Genomic DNA, 20155 nt, shown 5'->3' on the forward strand with positions numbered 1-20155 from the left:
GGGGGAGGTGGGGGGTCGGGGGGGGACCGGGCTCTCGCCCACGGAGCCGCAGGGATGGGGGGGGGTCGGAGGGGCGCCGGCTCGGGGGGGGTTGTGCCGGGAGGGGGCCGTCGGGGCAGGGGCAGGGGCAGGGGCTGAGCCCTCCGCAGCCGCCGCAGGTGCGGGATGGGTCCCGGGGCGGCCCCCCCACGGCCCCCGGGGCGCCCGCCGCCCCGCACTCACATCCGGGGCCGGGTTTGCTAATGGGAGGCGTAATTAACCCGGAAAAAAGCGACGGCGGAGCCGCGGGCACACCCCCTCCGCCGCCCGGCCCTCCTCCGCGCCTCGGCGTGCGCGCAGCCCGCAGCCCCCGGCCCGGCCATGCGCGGGGGGCGCAGCCCAGGGACGCCGCGGGGTGAGTGCGGGGCCGGGCGGGGGGGGGGGACAGCGCCTCGCGGGGCCGTGGGGGGGGTAGCGGGGCCGCCGCCGTCGTGCCCGGGGGCAGCGCCCCCCCTGCAGCCCCTCCGGTCCGGGCGGGGATGGGGAGGGGGCAGCGCGGGGACCCCCAGCATCCCGGGGTCCCATCCCCCGTATCCCGTCGCTGCCGGCTGGGGCTGCCCGGCAGAGCCCCCCCTGCCCCCCGAGGGGGCTTCCCGGGAGCGGGGTCGGGGCTGGCGGTGCCCGGGTGCGGGCGGGCGGGAGCCTTCCCCGGGGGTCGGCGCTGTCCCGGGGACACCCCCGCGGGTCCGGGCCGTCGGCGGGGGGGGCGCTGCAGAAGCTCCCCCCGCGGGGCTGGCGGCATCGGCCCCGTGCGCTGGGGGCGGCCTCGCTGCTGCCGGGGGGGTCGCGGCGCGGTCCCGCACCCCAGGGGCTGAGGGCAGGGGGCGGCGGGGGCTGCTCCTGCCGCGGCGGCTCGCGGTTTTGGGGCCCTGCGGGGAGATTTGGGGGTGCTGAACGCACCGCTCCCTGCTGTGGGGCTGTGCTGCAAGGATTGGGCAGCAAAAGCGCAGAGAGGATTGGATCCGCGGTTATTTAAAGCGTGCTCCCCAGACTGCGTGGTGAAACGACGAAGCGTACCCTCGCTGCTCCCAGCCTGCTTTCAACAGGTTAATTATTCCATTAAGGCACGTCTGGATCGAGCAGCAGTGAGTCGCTGGGCTGTTCCTACGCCGTCTCTGCCTTGTGTGCCTGCCACCAGACAGACGTCGATAGGGCAAGCTCTGGAAACTGCTCTGCAGGGCAGGTAGAAGGAAGTGGCGCAGCCACCGCCGCGCCTCGCAGCCCTGCACGCACGGGCGCTGGTCCCACGCCCTGAGTGGCACCGGGGCAGCTTGGACAGATGGATGGGGAGAGGAGGAGGATGCCGTGACCGTCTGCAGGCACAACGGGCTGTGTTGCAGAGTGGGGTGCTGAGGATTTGCCTGCACCTCCGTGGTGCTCAGGGCGGCAGGTCTGCAGGCGCCTTCCTGCTGCCAGGTTTCCGCGGGCAGCGCTGCCGTGGCTGGAGCTGCACCCTGAGTGCAGGGAGCGGGGTACAAAAGGGCACAGGCAGCCGCGGTGGGGCGGTGCTGGCGTCCTGGGGGTGCTTCCTGGAAAGTCTGGCACTGCAGCCACACATGAGGCCGTGGAACCAACAGGAGCCACATAACAGGGTTTGCATATCAGGACGGCTCCCCACCCGCTTGGGGGCAAAGGCAGCGGCGTGCCTCCACCTCGGAATACAAGGGGAGGGGATTTGGCACCTCGTTTTGCTGCAAATCTTCCTCTGTAGCTCGATTGCTCTTGTCATCCCATCAGCCGAGCTTGAGAAGGGTTGGCTGTACCTTTTGGTGGGGCACCAGGGCTTGGGCAATGCTGGTGAGCCAGTCAGCTCTGAGGCTGGGGAGAACCCTGGAAGCCCTCGCTGTGCCGCTCTGCGCGATGGCATCAGTTCTTGATTTGGATCCAGGAACGAGAAGCTGAGAGCCTGGGTCAGTGCAGTGCTTGGGAGGGTCTCTGGGCTGTGGCTGGACAGCAGGTTAGCCTGCACGAATGAGGCCCTGGCATCGTGGTAAATCGTAGCTCTGAGTGCTCAGGTTTCCATCACGGGGCTCATCTGAAGCTCGAGCACCTCCTCCCGTGAGGACTGCAGGGCTCGGTAGCACTCCTGAACAGTGATCACTTTCTGATTCTCTGCTCAATCCCTCCTACTCTCCCCCCCAGATCTAGTCTTGTGTCCTTCCTATGGCAAAGGCAAGTTTGGGTCCTGCATACAAATATTTATGACTCTGAGTTTATAAAGCGCTGTGTAAATAGTAAACATTAGTGTAAAGTGAGCTTTTTCTGGCCCTTGTGGAGTTCCCGAGCAGGAGGACCAAATACCCACATCCTGGCAGAGCTGGAGCTGCTACTTTTGTCATTTTCCTATGGGAAAATGGAATTCCCAGCGGCCACAAGGAGCCGGGCAGCCCATGTGCTGCGAGGGGCTGGGAGCAGCCGGGGAGCGGCACGGCCCCGGAGGAGGGATGGGGAAGATTCCTGCTCGCTGAGAGCAGCGCAGTCCGGAAGGCAGAGTTTGGAGCGATCGTTATCTCCTCTGCCCGATGATTTTTGCATATCCAAGTGCAATCTGAGGTCAGCTTGCACGGAAGAATTGAGCTGCTTTGCGTGCTTTTAGTCGAGCCCCTGCTAATCCAGGATGGCGAGGGGGGAGATAAGGAACTGCGGGAGGGATCCCGGGGGTCCGGCACCGCAGCCACGAGGAGCTGGGGACTCGCCCCTGAGCTGCCTGCCAGAGCCAGGTGGTGCTGCACCCCACCTCACACCCTTCTCTTCCATTTCATAAGCAGAAACCTCTGGATTTTTGTTAGCAGCAGGAGGCGATTAAAGAAGCCTGGTCTGAACGTATTAGTACGGCTGAAGTCGGCTGGGAATCTGTTTTTTGTGCACTCCCCCACCCCACAAAAATAAACCCACAAAAAAGCAGCGAAATGTGAAGTGCCCACATAACCTTTGCATCAGCCCGCCGTGTTGTTTTGAAACAATCCTTTCTACTGCAGCGGGGCAGCTTCCCCCCCGTGCAGCCTCGATACCCATCTCTGGAGCGCTGACGTGACGCCGAGGTGCTGACGCCAGGTTGCCTCGTGCGCTGCCACCTCTACCTCTGCAGCTGCACCGCAGCTCTTGCACAACACTTGCCACTCCGGGCCCCACTCCACTGCAGCTACTCAGCTCAAAAATAGTATTTCCTCCTTTTCTGCATGACATCTTTTATTTGTGCAGCCTCCTCTTCTGGCACCTGCACAAGTCATCTCCTTTTCTACCGGACAAACCGCACCAAGCTCAGCGCGCATCCTCTCGGTAACCGCTGCCTCCGTCCCCTGTCACCGGGGCTGGGGTCTCTGCCCAAGCTGCAGCCCGTGCCTGGCCAGCCCGCGGGTCTCCGTGCTGGTCCTGCTCCTACTGCGGGGCTGGAAGTGACAGCGACCTGGTCCGACGGGCAGCAGAGTGGCACGAGGTGCCACCGGGCTCCCCTCCCCGTGGCTGCCATGCGCAGCGGGCGGGTGCTGCGGATGTGAGCGGTGGCAACGTGCACCCGCTGCCACTGAGTCAAAGTGGCTGCTGCTCCCGTGGTGTGACCGAGAGCGATGCTGGGTCTCGTCCACGTCTAACTCCCACGGGGGACGCGAGCAGAGTCCGTTCGCACGCACCCTGGCCCCGTGCTGCCCGCGCGGCGGGCGTTGGGCTGTGCCTCGAGCTGAGGAGCAGCACTGCAGAGGGTTTGTGCCCCGAGCAGCCCCGGTGACACGGCTGCGCCCCGTGGACGTTGGTCATTGTTTTCCCTGCTGACTCCGCATCCTGGCTGCACACATTTTCTGCTGGAGTTGCAGATTGTTTTCCATTTCCTGGGAGTGTGCTCGGGCTCTCTCTAGTGCGCAGCCTGCCGCGGGGTTATTTTTTGTTGGCAGTTCCCGGGGGCCTTGCGTTGCCCGGGGACCTTTGTGGCTGCTCTGCCCCGTTTGGAGGGGCCGTGCTGGGGCACGGGGCTGCCCCTCGGCATGGTCCATCCCTGCCCTGCGGACCCTGCTGGCGCTGGCTGCAGAGCCTGGGGAGAGCCACGCCGTGCCGAGCACGCCCGGAGCCGTGCAGCAGGGCCAGCGAGCTTTTGTTCAGCTGCGTGCGGTGATCAAGTCCATCTGTGGTTCCTGCAGGCACCCTGGTGTCCAGACTCCTGCAGTTCCTCCGCTGAGCTATTTCGGTCCTTGCTCGCTGCTCTGTTTTGCCCGGCTCTTGCCTGCACCCGAGGCCGTCATGCTGGCACCCCCTCCTTGCCACAGAAGCGTGCTGGATGACTTCTGTGTTCGTCTGGCAGCTTCCCCACAGCGTGACTGCACGGAGGGACAGTTTCATTTTGCTTTGACTGTGTTGAGCCGTGTGCTTTGGAGGCCTGGGAGAGGCAGCAGAAGTTTGGCTGGGAGCTGGGGACAGCTTGAGAAATGGGAGCTGCAGGAAGCTCCGGTGGCCATGGGATGCGCCGCAGGGGGACGGGATGAGGAGTGGATTCCCTGGCTGCTCTCGGGAGCCTTGTGCAGGCTCCTGCGCCCTTCCAGCACCCTTCACTGGGGTGGTGGGACACATCTCTGCAAGGCCTCATTCCTCAGTGAGGGGACAGCCAGCACACCCATGTGGATCAGTCCCAGCAGATTCTTTTCCCTCTCCCTTTTGGCATCTTTGTGCTGCGAGCTGGGGGCTGAGCCCTCACCCAGGAGGGGTTGAAGCTAACGGAGGTGGGGAGCGGGGTATGAGCAGAGCACCCACCTCTCCCCTGCCCTGTCCCTCTGCAGGGTGATGCCAGAAGGAGCCCGGCATGCCGTACCTGGACCGACAGAACCGTATCTGCGGGTTCCTGGACATCGAGGAAAATGAGACCTGCGGCAAGTTTCTGCGGAGGTATTTCATCCTGGACACCCAGGCCAACTGCCTGCTGTGGTACATGGACAACCCGCAGGTAGGGCTCCGCGGCCGCGCTCCCGCTGGGTCCCTCCCTGCAGCTGCCCGGCACGGGGGTCCCCTCGCTGCCCCGCGCTGCCAGCCACGAGCCTGGTCTCTCTCCCAGGGTGACCCCCCCGGCATGGATTCTGCGTGGTGTAGTCAGTGATGTAGAAAGGAGGCCTTCTCCACACACAAAAAAGTGGGATATTAAAATATAAAAAGCGAGCAGGCCGGTGAGGGCACGCCTGGTGTCGGGGACAGCAGCGTGTCACGTTTGTGCCTGTTCCGCTGTGGTTTAATTGAGGGAAATGCTTTCTGCCTGACAGCAGCACGAAGCACAGGGGTAGGGCTTTTCCCCCCATCTATTGCTTGGGCTCATTTTGTTTTCCAAGCCTGGGGTTGAATTTTCCACTCCTGCCGCCTCATCCAAAGCCTGGTGCAGTCTGCAGGGAAGCTTTGGGTTTCTCCCTGCTCGGGGTGAAGCTGCTGGCTTGCGGAGCAGCGGCGGTGCTGAGCCTGGCCCCATCTGGAAGCAATCTGTCATTCCCAAGTAGCCCGGGCTGGTTCCTGCGCTGGGCTTTCTGAGGAAGCAGCAGCGCAGTGGGATTACATCTGTTACCAGCCTGGGTCACCAGCAGTCCTGAACTCTGCATCTCTTTGGATGTCGCATCCAAGGAAAATAAACCCGGAGCTCCTATTTGCACGTGCTGGGCTGCACGAGCAGCCCCAAGCTGCAGCAGCGTCTCCTTCCTCTGCCTTGTCCCGCTAGCCATGGGCTGGGGCTGCCACGGGCTGCACTGGGCAGGAGCCGATGTCCTGGCATAGTGCAGGGTCTGGCAGCACGTCCCGGCACCCCTGTGGTCTCCAGCCCCCCCAGCAGCACTTGATACCTTGCAGGAGCCCGCACAGCCCCTGCAGTTCGTGTCTTGGTGTAAAGGCAGCGAAAACAGGAAGGATGCAAGCTCCTAGGAAACACTCCTCGTCTTGGAGCGGTGTCACGGGGCAAATGTCAGCGCTCGGTGCAGCCAGGTCCCTGCCTGGTGCAATGCCTGCTGTCTGTGGGGGCTCCCCAGTGCCTGCTGTCAAGCTCAAATGAGAAAGAGCCAAGGCTGAGCTCTGGGACAAGCCTCCTGGTGCTGCTGGCAGCTGGGCAGGCACCTGCCGCCCGGTGAGCATCCCCAGGGCTGCTTCAGCACCATGCAGTGGGGAAGGAGAAGCACCCGGCCGCCCTGGGGGGCAGTGGCACAGCCTCGTGCACAGGGCCAGAGCTCGGCAAGGAGCTGCTGGGAGGGATGGGGGCACGGGAAAGGTGGGCGCTTGGAGAGGGGCAGTGACCGAGCCGGGGGCATGGCTGATGTTTTCACCACTTGGCCCTGCTGCTGCTGAACGTTGGGCGCTTGACTCGCCCCTTGCCTTCTCCCTCTCGTTTCACTCCCGTTGCTCGTTTTGTTTTTGCAGAACCTGGCCATCGGTGCGGGTGCTGTTGGATCTCTGCAGCTGACCTACATCTCCAAGGTAAGGGCAGCGGGGCTGGGGTGCCCTGTGCCGTCCCCCTACCCCGCAGTGCTTCCCATCCCCGCTGCGTGCCTCGGGGGCGTGGGAGGAAGAGGAACCGCTCTGCTCTGCGGTGAGGAAGGGGCCGGGGGCCGGGGCCGGATGGGAGCACGGCATCAGTGGAGCTGGCGGTGGCTGGGGCTGGGGCACCGAGCCCCACTGCAGCCTGCACCGGCCGGGGACGTGCCCAAGCCCTGCAAGAGGTGCCGTGGAGATGGGAACGGAGATGGCCCCATGGTTCCTCTCGCTGTCAGGCAAAAACGCTGCAAAACCCCCAAACTGCCCCACAGCCTGGTGGCACAGAGCTGCGGGCACGGCTGTGTGCAGCTGCGTCCTGCCCCTGCGCCGGGTCCCGCTCATCATCGGAGCCAGGAGAGAATCGAACAGATCTCCGTGTTCCTGCTGAATCATGATTTATAAATTAAGCTCAGATGAAGCAATGCTGGGAGGCTGAGCCTTCCCCATTTCAGAAAGAGCCGCACTTATAAATTATATAGGTTTTAGTCTGTTTGAAAATTGCTGCAGGACGGCATTTGGTCACAAACTGCGGGGCTGGGTTATGCCCGTGGCTCTAACTACCAGCTGTAAATACGCCAGAAAAATGGAGCTTTGCTTGAGAAAACATATTTAAAGCATTATAGACTGGCTCGGAAGGAGGAAGCCTGTCAGAATAAATACTCCGTGAATGCTGTGCTTGGAGCCCCGGGGAATATTATTCTTATATAAATGATTCCTGCTCTTTAGGGAGAAACCACTGCTATTTTCCTTCAATTTTCTTAATTGCTGACAAGAGCGACAATGTTGGTCCGGCAGGAACGCTCACTTCCAAGGCCCTTGAAAGCTTTCTGCTCTTCGCAGTGCAGCCGGTGCCTCGGGGGGCTGGCGGCGGATGAAAGCCTGGGCTGGTGCTGACCTTCCCTCGGGGCTGCCCGCCCGTGGGCTGTGCGGTGCCGGGGGCAGGAGGCTTCTAGTGCAGTAGTGCTGCTGCAAAGCCTGCCTGGGCAGTGGGGAGCTGGGGCTGCTGTCCGAGCAAGGCAGGTACCGGGGGCACGGCCGGTGCCTGGGGAGCGCCAGCTTGCCCATGGTCTGGTGCACATGCATGGAAACTTCCACCCCTTCGGCACATTGTTAGTGTTCATGGTTATCCTTCATTTTTTCTTTCGTCTGCTCTGTCACAGGTCAGCGTCGCCACCCCGAAACAGAAACCGAAAACTCCGTTCTGCTTCGGTAAGCCTGGGGACAGCAGTGGGGCGTGGGGGAAGCGGCAGCACGGGCACACGCTTGTCCCAGAGGAGCAGCGTTGCCTGGGCAGTGCCTTACCACGGGGGCTGTGACCCCACACAGCAATCGGAGCACGCGGCGTGTCCCCCCCTGGGTGCGCTCCCCGAGGGGCTCTGCCTTCTCTGTGCTGTGGAGCCCACCAGGATGGGGCTGGGGAGTGCCAGGGCAGCTCTGGTGGCACAGCAGGGCCCATGGCTGCTTCCTCCAGAGCTTGTGCAACCCGAAACATCCCCGGTGCTGCGGTGCAGAGGTTCCCCGAGAGCTTCCCCTGGCCCACATCCAGCAGGCAGCGTTGCTGCAGGGCCAGAGGGACCCGTCCCCAGGGAGGTTCCCAGACCCTGCTGGGGCTGCGTGCACATTTCGGAGGAGAGCTGAAGGTGCAGAGTGAGGGAGGCCCTCGGATGGTTGGCTCCTGGTTTGGGCCATGCCACAGCCTTGGCCTCAGGTCCCTACATGGCTTCTGTGGCTTTGGCACTGAGCTCTGGGGTGGGGGTGCTGCCAAGGGGTGCCCGAGCGCCGTCCCCCAGGGCTACAAGGGGTGACAATCCAAGAGGCTACAAAATCGGTGTCTGCAGAGTGCTCCGGGGTCAGGAGCTGAGAGCTGCTGCCTTGCAGAACCACTCACTTGTTCTGACAACGCTAAGCACCGAGCGGGGTTCCCTGACTCTTCTGTTTCCCTTCTCTGGCAGTTATCAATGCGTTATCTCAGCGCTACTTCCTGCAAGCCAGCGATCAGAAAGACCTGCAGGACTGGGTGGAGGCCCTCAACCGGGCCAGCAAGATCACGGTATGTCGTGCTGCGCCCTCGCTCCTGCTGTGCCCGTCTCTGCTGGAGATGTCCCTGTCCCCATGAGCTCTGGGCTCTTCTCCCTCTGTGGGGTGGGGGCTGCCCGTAACCGATTCCCTGCTGCGGCTGTCAGGGCTTCTTTCTTTCAAACCAACTGCACAGGCTCTGGCTTGCGCCGCCTGCCCCCTTTATGGGCTCGGGTGGCCTTGTCCACAGACAAAACCTCCACAGCAGGGTGGGAGGCAGGGAACCGAGCGGCTGGGCTGGCAGCGGGGTGCCCGGGGCTGCAGCTCCTGCCTCGAGCCGATGCGCTGCGCCCGTGCCCACCCTCCTGCGAGCGGCGGCTCGGGGTGGGAGACCGTGGCTGCCCCCCTCCCTCTGCCCACATTTATCCTCGTGCCCGGCTTTCCTCAGGCTGCGCTGTGCTGCGACGGCTTCTGAGGCTTGGTGTCAGTCCCCAGAGGCACAGGGGGCTGCGGGGAGAGTTTTGGGGCTCAGACCCTCAGCAGCCTCTCGTCTCCCTCCCCGTGCGCTGAGCAGGGCTGGGGGCACCCCGGACTTGGGGGCATTTGTGCCCGGTGCCTGTGGGACCAGAGGATGGGGCTGTGGTTTGGGCACTCCTCCCAGTGCCGAGACCCAGGTTCAGCTTCTGCTTCTCACGGGGACTTTGCTCTGGGCGCATTGCCCGGTTCCTGCCTCTCCTTGCTGCTCAGGCGGCTGCTGCCCATACGCAATGTCCCCCGTGGCGAAACCGCTTCCTGCGGCTCCCCGGCATCACTGCGGGGCTGAGCCGCTGCTGCTGCCTGCAGAGAGCAGGAGGGTGGCCCAGAGCCCCCGGTTAATGCTGGTAGAGAAGCAGAGTGCTGGCTGGGGGGGAAGCTTGGCCGCCTGCCGTTCTTCCCAGAGCTGGGGGAAGCAGCACAGGAGGGAAAACCAGGCAGGAGCTGGGAGCTGGGGGCCGTGTCCCTACCCGCTGTCCTGTGCTGTGCAGACGCAGCCTGCCCGGCCTGTCGGTGTAAAACAGCGCCTGGACGTGCTGCAGCTCAGCCTCGTTCGGCGGCTGAAAGCTCTGAGTGGGGAAAATTAAAGGAGCAAGTGTCCCAGAGATGCGCTGGGCTGCAGAGGCCGGTCGCAGACTCCTGCGAGGTGATGCCGCGTTACTCACCGCCTCTGTCTGGGTTCCTCCTGTGAACCGCCCGGGTGCGGCCGCGCCCGCCTTAATTGGGGTGTCCCTCCTTAATTGGGGTGTCGCCTCCCTTTATTCTTCTTAAAGGGCCATATCTGGGGTCAGGCGGGGAGGATGATGTGGTGGTGCCTGGAGCAGCCCCGTGGCCTTCAGCCTCTGCCTTTGCCCTGCAGGTACCCAAGGGCGGTGGCGTCCCGCCCGCAGAGATCACGAAGCCCCCGGCGGTGCCGCAGGCGCAGGATAGGAAGCCTCAGGTTGCCTACAAAACCGAGATCATCGGGGGTGTGGTGGTGCACACCCCCATCTCCATCAACCAGGTGAGCCTCCGGGCCGTGCTGCTCTCCGACAGAAGTGCCCGGTCCTGCTGCTGGCGGCCCTGGGGAGCCATGAGAGCAGCAGAAAGCACACGGGTGTGCGAGGCTGCTCCTTGTGAGCCTGTGGGCTGCAGCTGGGGTCGGGATTTGGAGCTCTGCTGCAGGGATGAGAAGGCTGAAACCAGGAATTGATGTGGAGATGCCTCAGAGCAGGGGGCTGCAAACCCTGGCAGCTGGTTGGCCTCTTGGCCGCAGGCTCTGGGCTGGTTTGGATGTGACAGCAGCGTGGCACTCGTGTCTGTGCTCCCAGTGCTTTTAGAGCGGCTGGTAATGGAGTAAGCAGAAAGGTGGCAGCCTCCTTCGTGACAGGCAAGGGCACCTCTGCCACAGCCATGCTTTGTGCCCTGTGCAAGGAATGGAGAATACTGTTTAATACCCAGCAGTAATGGGCTCTGTTGTTCCCTAACCCGGGCGCTGGAGCAGCAGAACTCATGGACATGGCCCTCAGAGGCTTGGCGATGTCCCCATGGATGGAGGCTGTGCTCCAGGGGCTGCTCCAGCTGGGCAGATTTGGGGTGAAGGGACAGCAGTGCACGATGTGGGGTCCAGGGGGAGGCAGGTTCTGGCTGTGGGCTGCCGGGAGGCTGGTTTGCATTTTCATTTCTGGAAACCAGCTGAGTGCCTGCCAAACCTTCCCACTCGCTGTATAAATAGCTGCACTTAGCACCTTGAGCACCTCTGCTTTGTCTCGCTCTGAATTATGAAGAGATGGGGAGGGGTGAGGAGGAGGGGGGCACCCGCTGCCCCTGGGCACCCCACGGCACCACCTGGCTCCAGATCCTGCCCCGAGGTGCCTGGGGCAGGGGGGCCACGAGCTGCCGCCCCCATGGGAGCAGCCAAGGGGCCGGTGGGGATTTCTCCCCGGGGAGGCAGGGACAGGCTCGTAGCCGGGGTGGGGGCTGGCACCGCGTCCCACAGTCCTGCAGCCCCCTGCCCTCCACTCGTGGAGGGGGAGCAGGGCCACGGGTGACCCCCGCCTCCGGGTGCTCAGCAACCGGCTCTGGCTCCTGACGGTGGCAGCACCGAAATAGAGCAGGAATTAAACCCTCGCAGTGCTTCTCACTGGTGGGCACTTCGCACACTTCCCTGTCTGTGGGGGCTGCACGGGGCTGGGGCTCGCAGCCACCCCTTCCCAGTGCCCCTGAGCAGCGAGCTCGCCTTGCCCTCCTCCCCCTGCCCAGAAGCAGCGAGCTCCATCCTCAGCCCTCTCCTGACTTTTCTTTCACAGAGGAGCTTTTTTTGGAGGTGATGCGTCAGCCGCTGGGCTATTTTCTGCGCTCTCGCTGCTTGCCCTGGGGTGAGATGGCAACTCTCCCTGCTTCCTGGGCACGCTCACGGTTTCCTGGTCCTGCCCTGGGATGGATGGTGCCGTCCCCGGGCTGCTCGGTGACTGCTGGGGGGACCCGTGCTCCTGCTGCACCCCCAGACCTGCAGCAGCATCGCCCCAGCCCCTGGGTGTGCCCGGGACGGTGGTTTGGGCATGGAGCTGCCCGGCTCGGTGGGGCTGGTGCCGACCCAGGGAAAGGTCTGGGGGTGCCTGGCTGCAGCTTGGGGCCGGCCCAGCTGCTGCTCGCCTCTGTCCTGGAGGAACCAAACGCTGCCCCGAAGGTGCTGGAAGGAGCCGAGCGGGGCAGGTCGCTGGTTAACCGCAGCGGTACTCGCTCAGGCGCGGGTGCCATATAAGGCTGGCTGCTATGGCAATTCGCAAACCTCAGCCTCAGAGCAGGAGGAAGGGGTTGGAGGGGCAGGAGGGAAGGAGATGAGCACAGAGGTTTCATCTCGAGCCATCCTCCGCGCTGCCGCGGGGGGGGAGGGACAGCGCTGCGGGGAGCGGGGCGATGCTGGCTGGGGGCAGTGGGGTTTTTTCTACCCGAACTCCAAACATCGAGGTTTCCTTCGGGGAAATGCTGGCTTGGCTGTGAGAATGTGGAGCGGAGACTTTATGGCTCTCCTGAGCAGTTTATGCCCGTGATGGATTGCTTTCTCTGGCTGGAAAGCCTCCCTGCCTTCTAACTTGGGTTTGTCTGGCTCCAGTTTCCAGCCGGTGGTTTTTGTTCTGCCTCTGCCAGATGAAAGAGCTCCCGTACCTTGCCTTTCCCCCAGGACCTCTCTGTTGCAGTTGAGTTGCTTCTCAGTGTTAGATAAGCCGGGCTGATGAAGTTCAGCTCCCCTGCTGCAAGGGATTTCCTCAGCCCTCGAGTCCCCTCTAGGGCTTTTTTGTAGCCTTTCCAATCTCTTAACACTGTTTTTAACACGTGGGCACCGTCGTGGTGAGTTGTACTCCAGCAGCAGTCTGCAAAGCCAAATGCAATGAGAGAAAACCCTCCTCCGCTCGTTCATTACCATGCTCGTGTCCAGGCGCTGCAATTCTCCCTGTGCATGCCGTGCTGTGCTCAGGGCACGCTCTGGGCCGCCCTCCCCTCCAGCTTTCCATCGGGGAGTTCCCCTCCCTGCTTTCTCCGTGCCCCCCCCCGGGTAATCACGCTCTCCTTTGCAGAACGGAGGGGACGGGGCAGAGGGCAGTGACCTGGCCGCCCACCCGCTGCTGCGGCGCTCGCAGAGCTACATCCCCGTCTCGGCCACCAAGCCGCCCGCCGGGCCCCCCGCCATCAAGAGCGGCTACTGCGTGAAGCAGGGCAACGTGGTGAGTGCTGGGGGCCCGCGGGGTGAGTGCTGGGCTGCTGCTTCCCCCGGCTCAGGGGTGCTCCGGATGCCACCAGCATGTCCCTGGCACGGGGAGAGCGCAGGGCCCAGCACCCAGGGGTTTCCTCGTCTGTTTTCCAGAGGAAGAGCTGGAAGCGCCGGTACTTCGTCCTCGATGAATTTTCCATCAGTTACTACAAGTGTGAGCAGGTGAGCGGCCCCCAGCCCTGCCTGCGTCTGGCTGCTCCTGGAGCAGAGCCCTGGGTTACGGGGTGCTTGCGGGCACACCCCGGCACTGGCAGCCCCGCAGGGTGCCCCAGCCCACCGTGGTCTCCTCTCATCTCTGCAGGACAAGGAGCCCTTGCGTTCGATCCTGCTGAAGGATGTGTGCAAGACCCACGAGTGCCTGGTCAAGTCTGGGTAATGCTTCCTCCTGTGCCCTGCTCCTGCCGTAACCCCGCGTTGCAGCTCGCTGCTGTTTCACAACCCTCTAACGCCTCCTGCTTGCCCCCCCCGGCGCTGTGCAGCCCTCCAGAGGGTCCTGGGGGTGGGCAGTGAGAAGCATACGGGCCTCAGCAGAAAGCATTCTGGATGTGTTGCTTTTCCTTGTTTTTTTTTCTCGGAGTCACATCCAGAGTCCCCTTCTCCCATCCCTTCCCCTCCCAATCCTGAATTCCCCCATTCTCCCCTGGAAACCCTCCCCTGGCTGGAATGGGGGCAGCAGGAGACCCCTTCTCAGGACAGCGGGTCCTTTGGCTCCCCCCGTCCTGCCGTTCATTCCTGCGTTATTCCCAAGTGTCTCGAGCTTGCTTTCTCCAGACATTCTTCAAACATCCCGGTTTTGGTTTGCTCTTAAGAAACTTCTCTTCCTTCAGCTTCCCCAGGCAGGTTGGGGAAATCTGGATGCAGGATATTGTCATTCTGTTCTCCTCCTTGTGCTGATAGTCATCTCTGTGGCAGAGGCGTGCTCGCACAGCTCTTATCTCTCTAGATTAAGGAGTACGAGGCCCTGCACAGTAAATAGCATCATATGACAGAAGAACAAAGGTGTTCATAAAGCAGCTGAAAGCTGGGTACAGGCGTATTCCTTAAACTATCACAGGTGGCTACACAACGTCTTGGGAACAATTTTATTGCAGCTAACGCTGATAAAATCAAATAACTTGAAGATTTGCAATGAAAATGAACTAAGAAAACAAACTTCTTTAGCTTGAGCAAAAATGTAATTCATTAATTACGGCTTTGTATCAGTTATTCTTAAGAATTCAAGTTTAAAATGAGGCTGGGGATTCTGGGACTGGGGAGGGGACAGAGGCTGAACTGCAGGAGCTGAAATGTTTGTGGATGGAGGTGGTGGTCCCTGGGGAGCTGGGCTCTTGTTACCAAAATCCTGATGAGATTGCTCACCCTGAGTGTGTGTTTTTTCCCCAGCACGCTGTAGGTGTGAGGGTCATTCTGGCGTTTCGCTATCCATGGTGACTTCTGGGTAGTGACTGTCTCTTTCTTGCTGTTCCCAGTGACCTCCTGATGCGGGACAACCTCTTTGAAATCATAACGAGCTCCAGGACCTTCTACATCCAGGTACGGCAGCCGAAGGGAGCTGGTTCCTGAGCCGAGGATGGGTGGAGGCGGTCAGCAAGGCAGGGCATTGCCAGGCCTGGAGTTTACTTTGCTAGGCAATAAATTCCAGTGCTGACAGCCAAGGCAAGCCACCCTCCTCTAACCAGGATGTTCCCCAGCAGCCTCAGCCAGCAAACATCGGCGGATGAGCTCGCACACGGCTGCCTGGCTTCAGGGCATGGGCAGCGGGGAGGACTCCGGGCGGTTTCACTTCTCCGCTGGGGCTTATTTATAACAGCAGCTCCTTGTGCGAGCAGGAAAAAGCAGAGACGAGAGCACGCGGCGATCCGATGAGCATCGCGGGCGTGCGGGGCTGTGTCTGCACGCGCTGCATGCTGCAGATGTGGCCACCACCCGCCCCCGCCGCCTGCCTTGAACGCTTTTTGCAGGCGAGGGCAGGGCGGTGCGGTTGCTTCTGAGCAAGCAGGAGCTAGCAGCAGCTGGGTTGGGGGCCGTGGTGCCCCGTGCATGGGTCAGCCCGGTGCTGTGGGGCTGGGAGGCTTGCAGAGGCACGGGGGGCTGACTCCTGGCTGCTGTGGTTTGCAGGCGGACAGCCCCGAGGACATGCACAGCTGGATCCGCGCCATCGCAGGGGCAGTTCAGGCCCTGAAAACCCGCCCCAGGGTAGGTCATATTCGTATTTTGTGTCAAATAATGATCATGTTAACTCACAAGATGCTTACTTCGGGCCTGTGTAAACGCTCGGTGAGCCCATTTCCAGGTGAGGTGCCTACCCTACTGTCCCTGCCTTTGCTTGCCAGTCCCTTGAAAAGGATTGAAAAGGGAGATCCGGCTTCCAGGCTGGCCCTGGCTGAGCCCTGCTCTGCTCTCGGAGCTTTCTGATGGCAAGGGGCCATTGAATTCAGGCTGGCAGTTTGCTTAGCGTTTCTTTCCTTTCTGCAGAGTATGCAGAGGGCCTAATTCTGGTCCCCAGAGCTCTGCAAATTGCTCACAGCAGCTTCTCACACACAAAACCAACCGGCACTCGCTCTGCATCTGTCCCTGCAGGAAATCTCCTTCATGAGGTCCTGCTCCATGACCAAGCCAGCCCCTTCCCAGCAGAGGCAGCCGGTGGAGGAGAGGAAGGCGCTTTGCAAAGCCCCCTCGACCTCCTCCTGGCAGCCGTGGACGCCGGTGCCGCAGGCGGAGGGGAAGCAGCCGGCGCTGGCGGAGGTGCCGGTGCCGGTGAGGGACGCGGTGTTCGTGCCGGCATTCACCGAGCGCGACGTCGGTGCCACGCAGGGCCAGCGCCTGCGGCACAGGTCGGAGCCGCAGCACCTGAAGGAGAAGTCCTTCGCCTTCGACCTGGACGATGAAAGCATCCGGACCTCCGACGTCTGACGGCGCCGAGCCACGCCGCGGCTGCAGGGCGCGGGGACTTGGGGACGCGTGGCCGCTGGTGGGGCTGGACGAGCTGGTCTCCTTGGTACTTCTGCCCAGCCCTTGGGACCTCGCCTGCCCCGTCACCTCGGCTGGGACGAGATTTGGCTCCTTTCCTCCACTGTCGCTGCTCCGTGCGGCGCTGGGCTGGGCCAGACGCACTCCCTGGTGCCTGTGCTCCATGGGGAGAAGCGGGGCTCCCGTCCTGCTTGCCCCTCGGTTGTGTCTCGGTGAGCCTGGGGGCTGTGGTCTGGCAGCGGCTGGCTGAGGTAGTTTGGGGTTTTGGCAAGCTGCCTCCACCCCGGGCACTGCCTGCCTCCTGCACGGGGTGGGAAGCGCCAGCTCCGCACTGCTGGTGGGGGGGTGTCCTCTGCAGCAAATGCATCACTTCTCCCCAAAAACACCCCTGGAAGGAGGACTCAGAAGCAGGAAAGGGGGGAGTGAGGTGGCCTTTCTCGTTTCTGGATAAATGTTTTTCTCCCCTTTTGTGCTGCTCAGTCTTCCCCGGGCACAGCCAGGGAGCTGCACCACGGCGCAGTTGCGCTCGGAGCAGGGGAAGCGCTGCAGCTTCCAGTGCTGATGACATTTTTTTCCAGGAGACCAGCTCTTTACCCTGCTCGACTAATGGTGTATTGGCAAATCTGTTTGCTTTTAATTCCTTCTTTTTATATCTGTCGCCACTGCTAAGCTCCAGCAGACTCCCTGCTCAATGCCCTCTGCAAGGTTTTAGTGATTTTTAGCTGCGAGCTGCTCCTGGGCAGGCTGCCGGTGCCGCAGCGACCGGGGGCAGGAGTATCCTCAGGTATGTCTCCCGTTCTGCGCTGCATGCAGTTAGGCACCAAAGAGACGTGCCTGAGTGGTGAAGGGCTTTTAAGAAAAAGCAACAAAAGCCGAGTGTTTAATGAAACTCGGAAGACTCGTCCAACTGGCCTCTTACCCGCCTTGAAATGAAAATGAGCAGCACCTTTTTAAGCAACGCGAGCCATTTCCATAACCAAATGTGCTCATGTAGGAGGTGTGACAAATAGCACATAGAAAATTGAAGTGAGATTGCCCGATATCTGCACCCCAACGCCTGTGCAATGCCTCGGACACTGAGAAGCAGCACACCCCTCCTGGCTGCTCGCTCAGGGCAATAGCTTGCATGGCTGTGACTTTGGAAAGCTGCACCCAGCCCCTTCAAGCACAGACGTTGCTTTACGCTCATTCCGTGGGCCTGTTTAGGCTGGAATTACACCCAGAACGAGGGCTGTGCCCTCTCTGTTCCTCTGGGTATCTCCGAGCTGAGTGCACCTGCCCTGTGCTCGCTGGAACCGAGCTGCCCCCGACACAGGCACACTCATTGCCGTCTGATAAACCAGGGTGGCAAGTGTGGGAACTGCACAGCAAGCCTGGCAGAGCACGGAGGGCTCTGGAGTTAGCAAGGCTTCCCTTCACTATGTGCTCGTTGCCATTTCTTTGTCATTACGTGTTCTCTGCTTTGCAAAATCTGCTTAACGTGCCCCCCAGAAGCAAAATCTCTGATTTGTCCCTGCCTTTTCCAGGTCTGTGTGCTCTAACCCAGCTCAGGCAGCCTGGGATCGAGCGGGGTTTTGTCACCTGCCTCACTGCACATCCAAATGAGGTTCGGGCATCTGCCGAGCCCTGGTGTTGGAGACGAGGCCAGAGGGGAATTTCGTAGCTTGGCCATGCCCTGCAGGTTTTCTCCCCTGTCCCTTCACACCAGCCCTGCACAGCCGTGCTCTGCACAGAGCGTGGTCTCTTTGGGGAGGTTTGTGCTCACACCCACACCTCCGTGCCCGCGGCAGGAAGGGGAGGCAGCGGCACTGCCTGGGGCAGGCGCGGTCTGCACGTGGAGGCGTTCTCGTTTTTCACAGAATCAGTTGGCCAACACGTGGCTTGCTAGCAGTACGTTGTCAGATGGCATTATTTTGCTTTCCCGTGGTCTGCTCTAGGCCGCGAGGGGCAGCTGAAGGTACACTTTATACAGCCTGTGAGGCGGCGAGCGGGGCCTCCCGAACCCGGTGGGCGAGAGTGGCTCACAGGGGGCTTGTGTGGAAATCCTGGAGAAAATTGAGAGTATGAAAATGAGTGGGAATCAATGCAAATGGTACTGGGAGAATGTTAATATTTGTTATTTAATTGTAGAAACCTAGGTTACGCTGTTCCTTTTTGCTTTATTTGCACTAGTGTTTGAATTTTTTTCTCTAGGCTGACTTGCTCTTTGGCTAGTTAGATGTTCTGTTTCCGAAAATGTTTTAATAATTTGGTAAGACTATCAACCATAAAGTTATGGCACTTAGTGATATCAGCGCTCTGACCTCATTTCTGGAGAACATTGAATGCGCAGGGACGATGGTTACTTTGTGCAAGGCTTCAAAAACACAGAGTACCAAGTATTTTTGTTGCTTGATAATTGCAAAGTTTCCTCGGGCCTGGGATGGTAAAGCAGAAGCTCGTTGCGCAATTACGGTTAATTATCCAGGAGGAGAAGCTATCAGTGGCTCCAGCATGGTTGCGACATCCCCGTCTCATTCCCACCCTCCCTCCGTCTTCAGGACAGCGCGACGGCCTCGGCGGTGGCACGGGGATGTGGGACTAAAGGCAGCGTGCTCAGAGCCGGCCCGATCCGTGATGGTGACCCCCTCCTGCAGGAATTGCTCCTATCCCGAGGACGGACAGAAACATGGACAGGAGCACAGCCAGACCTCGATGGGGCTCTGCAGCGATTCCTAAAATCGGTGCCCCACGTCCTGTAGGTTTGGCTCTTGGCACTGGTGTCGGGGTCAATGCATTGCCCTGGTGGCTGCCCCGTGTCCTGCGTGGGCCCTTTGGGAAATGAAGCTTGTGCCGAGTTTTCCCTGCTTTAGTAGCGAGTGCGGGTTCAAGGTGTCTTGTACAGAACGAGCGGAGTGAGGAATGGGTTTGCTATTTTTATATGAAAACTCCCAAATGGTTTCAGCCATCGGTCAGTGCTGGCTGCATGCTCCAAGTGCTCTTAGGGACTGGGGTCCCTCGCCGGGCGATGCTCCACAGCCCGTGGTGCCAATCGTCCGCCTCGCGCGTGTAAATGCTGGCTGCAGGAGATGGATCTCCCTTTTTTTGCCCTGTGTTTTTAAATAAAGAAGGAAATCCCAGTTGCTTTTCCAAGCTGTCCATTGGTGTTGTGTATTTTGGGTTGTGAGTCCTGAGGGGGGTCAAATGCCATCCCTGCTGATGTAAGATCCCCCAGATCGTACTCAGCTTGAGCACTTCCACAGGTAAGTGTCCCAGTAAAACTCTTGCTTTAAGCCTGTTTTTTCCTTTTAATATTACATTTTCCGGTGCAGTCTAGCTGAGCACGTTTCTCGTGGCCATTTGCAGCCTGTGCTGTGTTGACGAGGAGTGGAGCAGGATCTCCTTTTTTCAGGACTCCTTGAATAAATAGACAACAGAGGAGGAGGCTGTGAAATAACTTCCTCCCAGACCAGCCTAGGAAACCCCTGCTGCGACCGGTTGCAGCTGGGGGCATAAACAACAGCAGAAGTGCAACGGGAGCAAACTTTTCCCAGTTGCTGGGAGCTGGGAAGCAATCCTACAGAAACAGAAAGGTTTGGAGAGCTTCACATGAGAGCTGCGCCATTTTCCAACAAAGGGTTTTGTTGATGGGAAGATGCATTCCTGGGAGAAGTGGTGCATTTTTTTATTATTTTTTTTTTTACTAACAAACTAGCACAATCGAGGACTAGTAGTAATGCTAATACTTTCAAGGAATGAGACAAGCAAACAAACTTGCTGCAAAGTTTCTCGGGCAAATGCTGCAGGGGTGGCTGCTGAGATCTGCAGACGGCGCGGATGGGGATGGGAGTCAAGGCTGGGCTGAGGGAGGCTGAGCGTGCGGGGAGGCTGCTGCAGAAACGCCTGCAAAGGGCTCGAATGCTGCCTTCCCAGACTCATCTCCTACCCGCTCCTCTCCTTTTCCCACTGCGCAGGACAAATGCAGACGCTGTGGGCTGGGCAGTTGTGATGGCATCAGGAAAAATGCAGGACATAAATGCTGCTGTTGTGCACAGGTGAGTTTCATGTGTAGGATGGGAATGAGTGCCATTAGAAACAAAAACATCAACGTGCCTATTTTTAAAGCCCAGGTTTAGAACCCTAGCAACTATCTTTTTTCCCACCCCTCCATCAAAAGGATACTTTTGATGTAAGACTGCTTTTCCAGCTTTGTTCCCCATTAAAGTGAATCAGAAATCTACTTAAGAAATGAGTGGGTGCCCATTAGAAGCCTGTGTGTTGCACTGAAAACACCAGAGGTGATTCATGCAGCAGAGCAGCACGTAATTGCACTGAGGAAGGCAGCACGGTAAAGATTTTTCCCAAAGTAGAGAAAGAATTGAT

General features: G+C 60.3%; 1 protein-coding gene across 1 annotated transcript; it reads left to right on the forward strand.

The window, feature by feature from the left end:
- Nucleotides 1-292: 292 nt before the first annotated feature.
- Nucleotides 293-15736, forward strand: PLEKHA2 (pleckstrin homology domain containing A2; the record flags this gene model as incomplete). Its single annotated transcript, XM_084302416.1, has 12 exons — nucleotides 293-394; nucleotides 4803-4966; nucleotides 6409-6465; nucleotides 7683-7731; nucleotides 8475-8572; nucleotides 9932-10075; nucleotides 12630-12776; nucleotides 12917-12985; nucleotides 13125-13195; nucleotides 14293-14356; nucleotides 14942-15019; nucleotides 15404-15736. Exons 2-12 carry the CDS (start codon nucleotides 4826-4828, stop codon nucleotides 15734-15736), a joined length of 1251 nt encoding a protein of 416 aa, XP_084158542.1. The 5' UTR covers nucleotides 293-394; nucleotides 4803-4825.
- Nucleotides 15737-20155: the final 4419 nt, after the last annotated feature.

Source organism: Netta rufina, assembly GCF_964035555.1.
Source record: "Netta rufina genome assembly, chromosome: 27".
Classification (NCBI taxonomy): domain Eukaryota; kingdom Metazoa; phylum Chordata; class Aves; order Anseriformes; family Anatidae; genus Netta; species Netta rufina.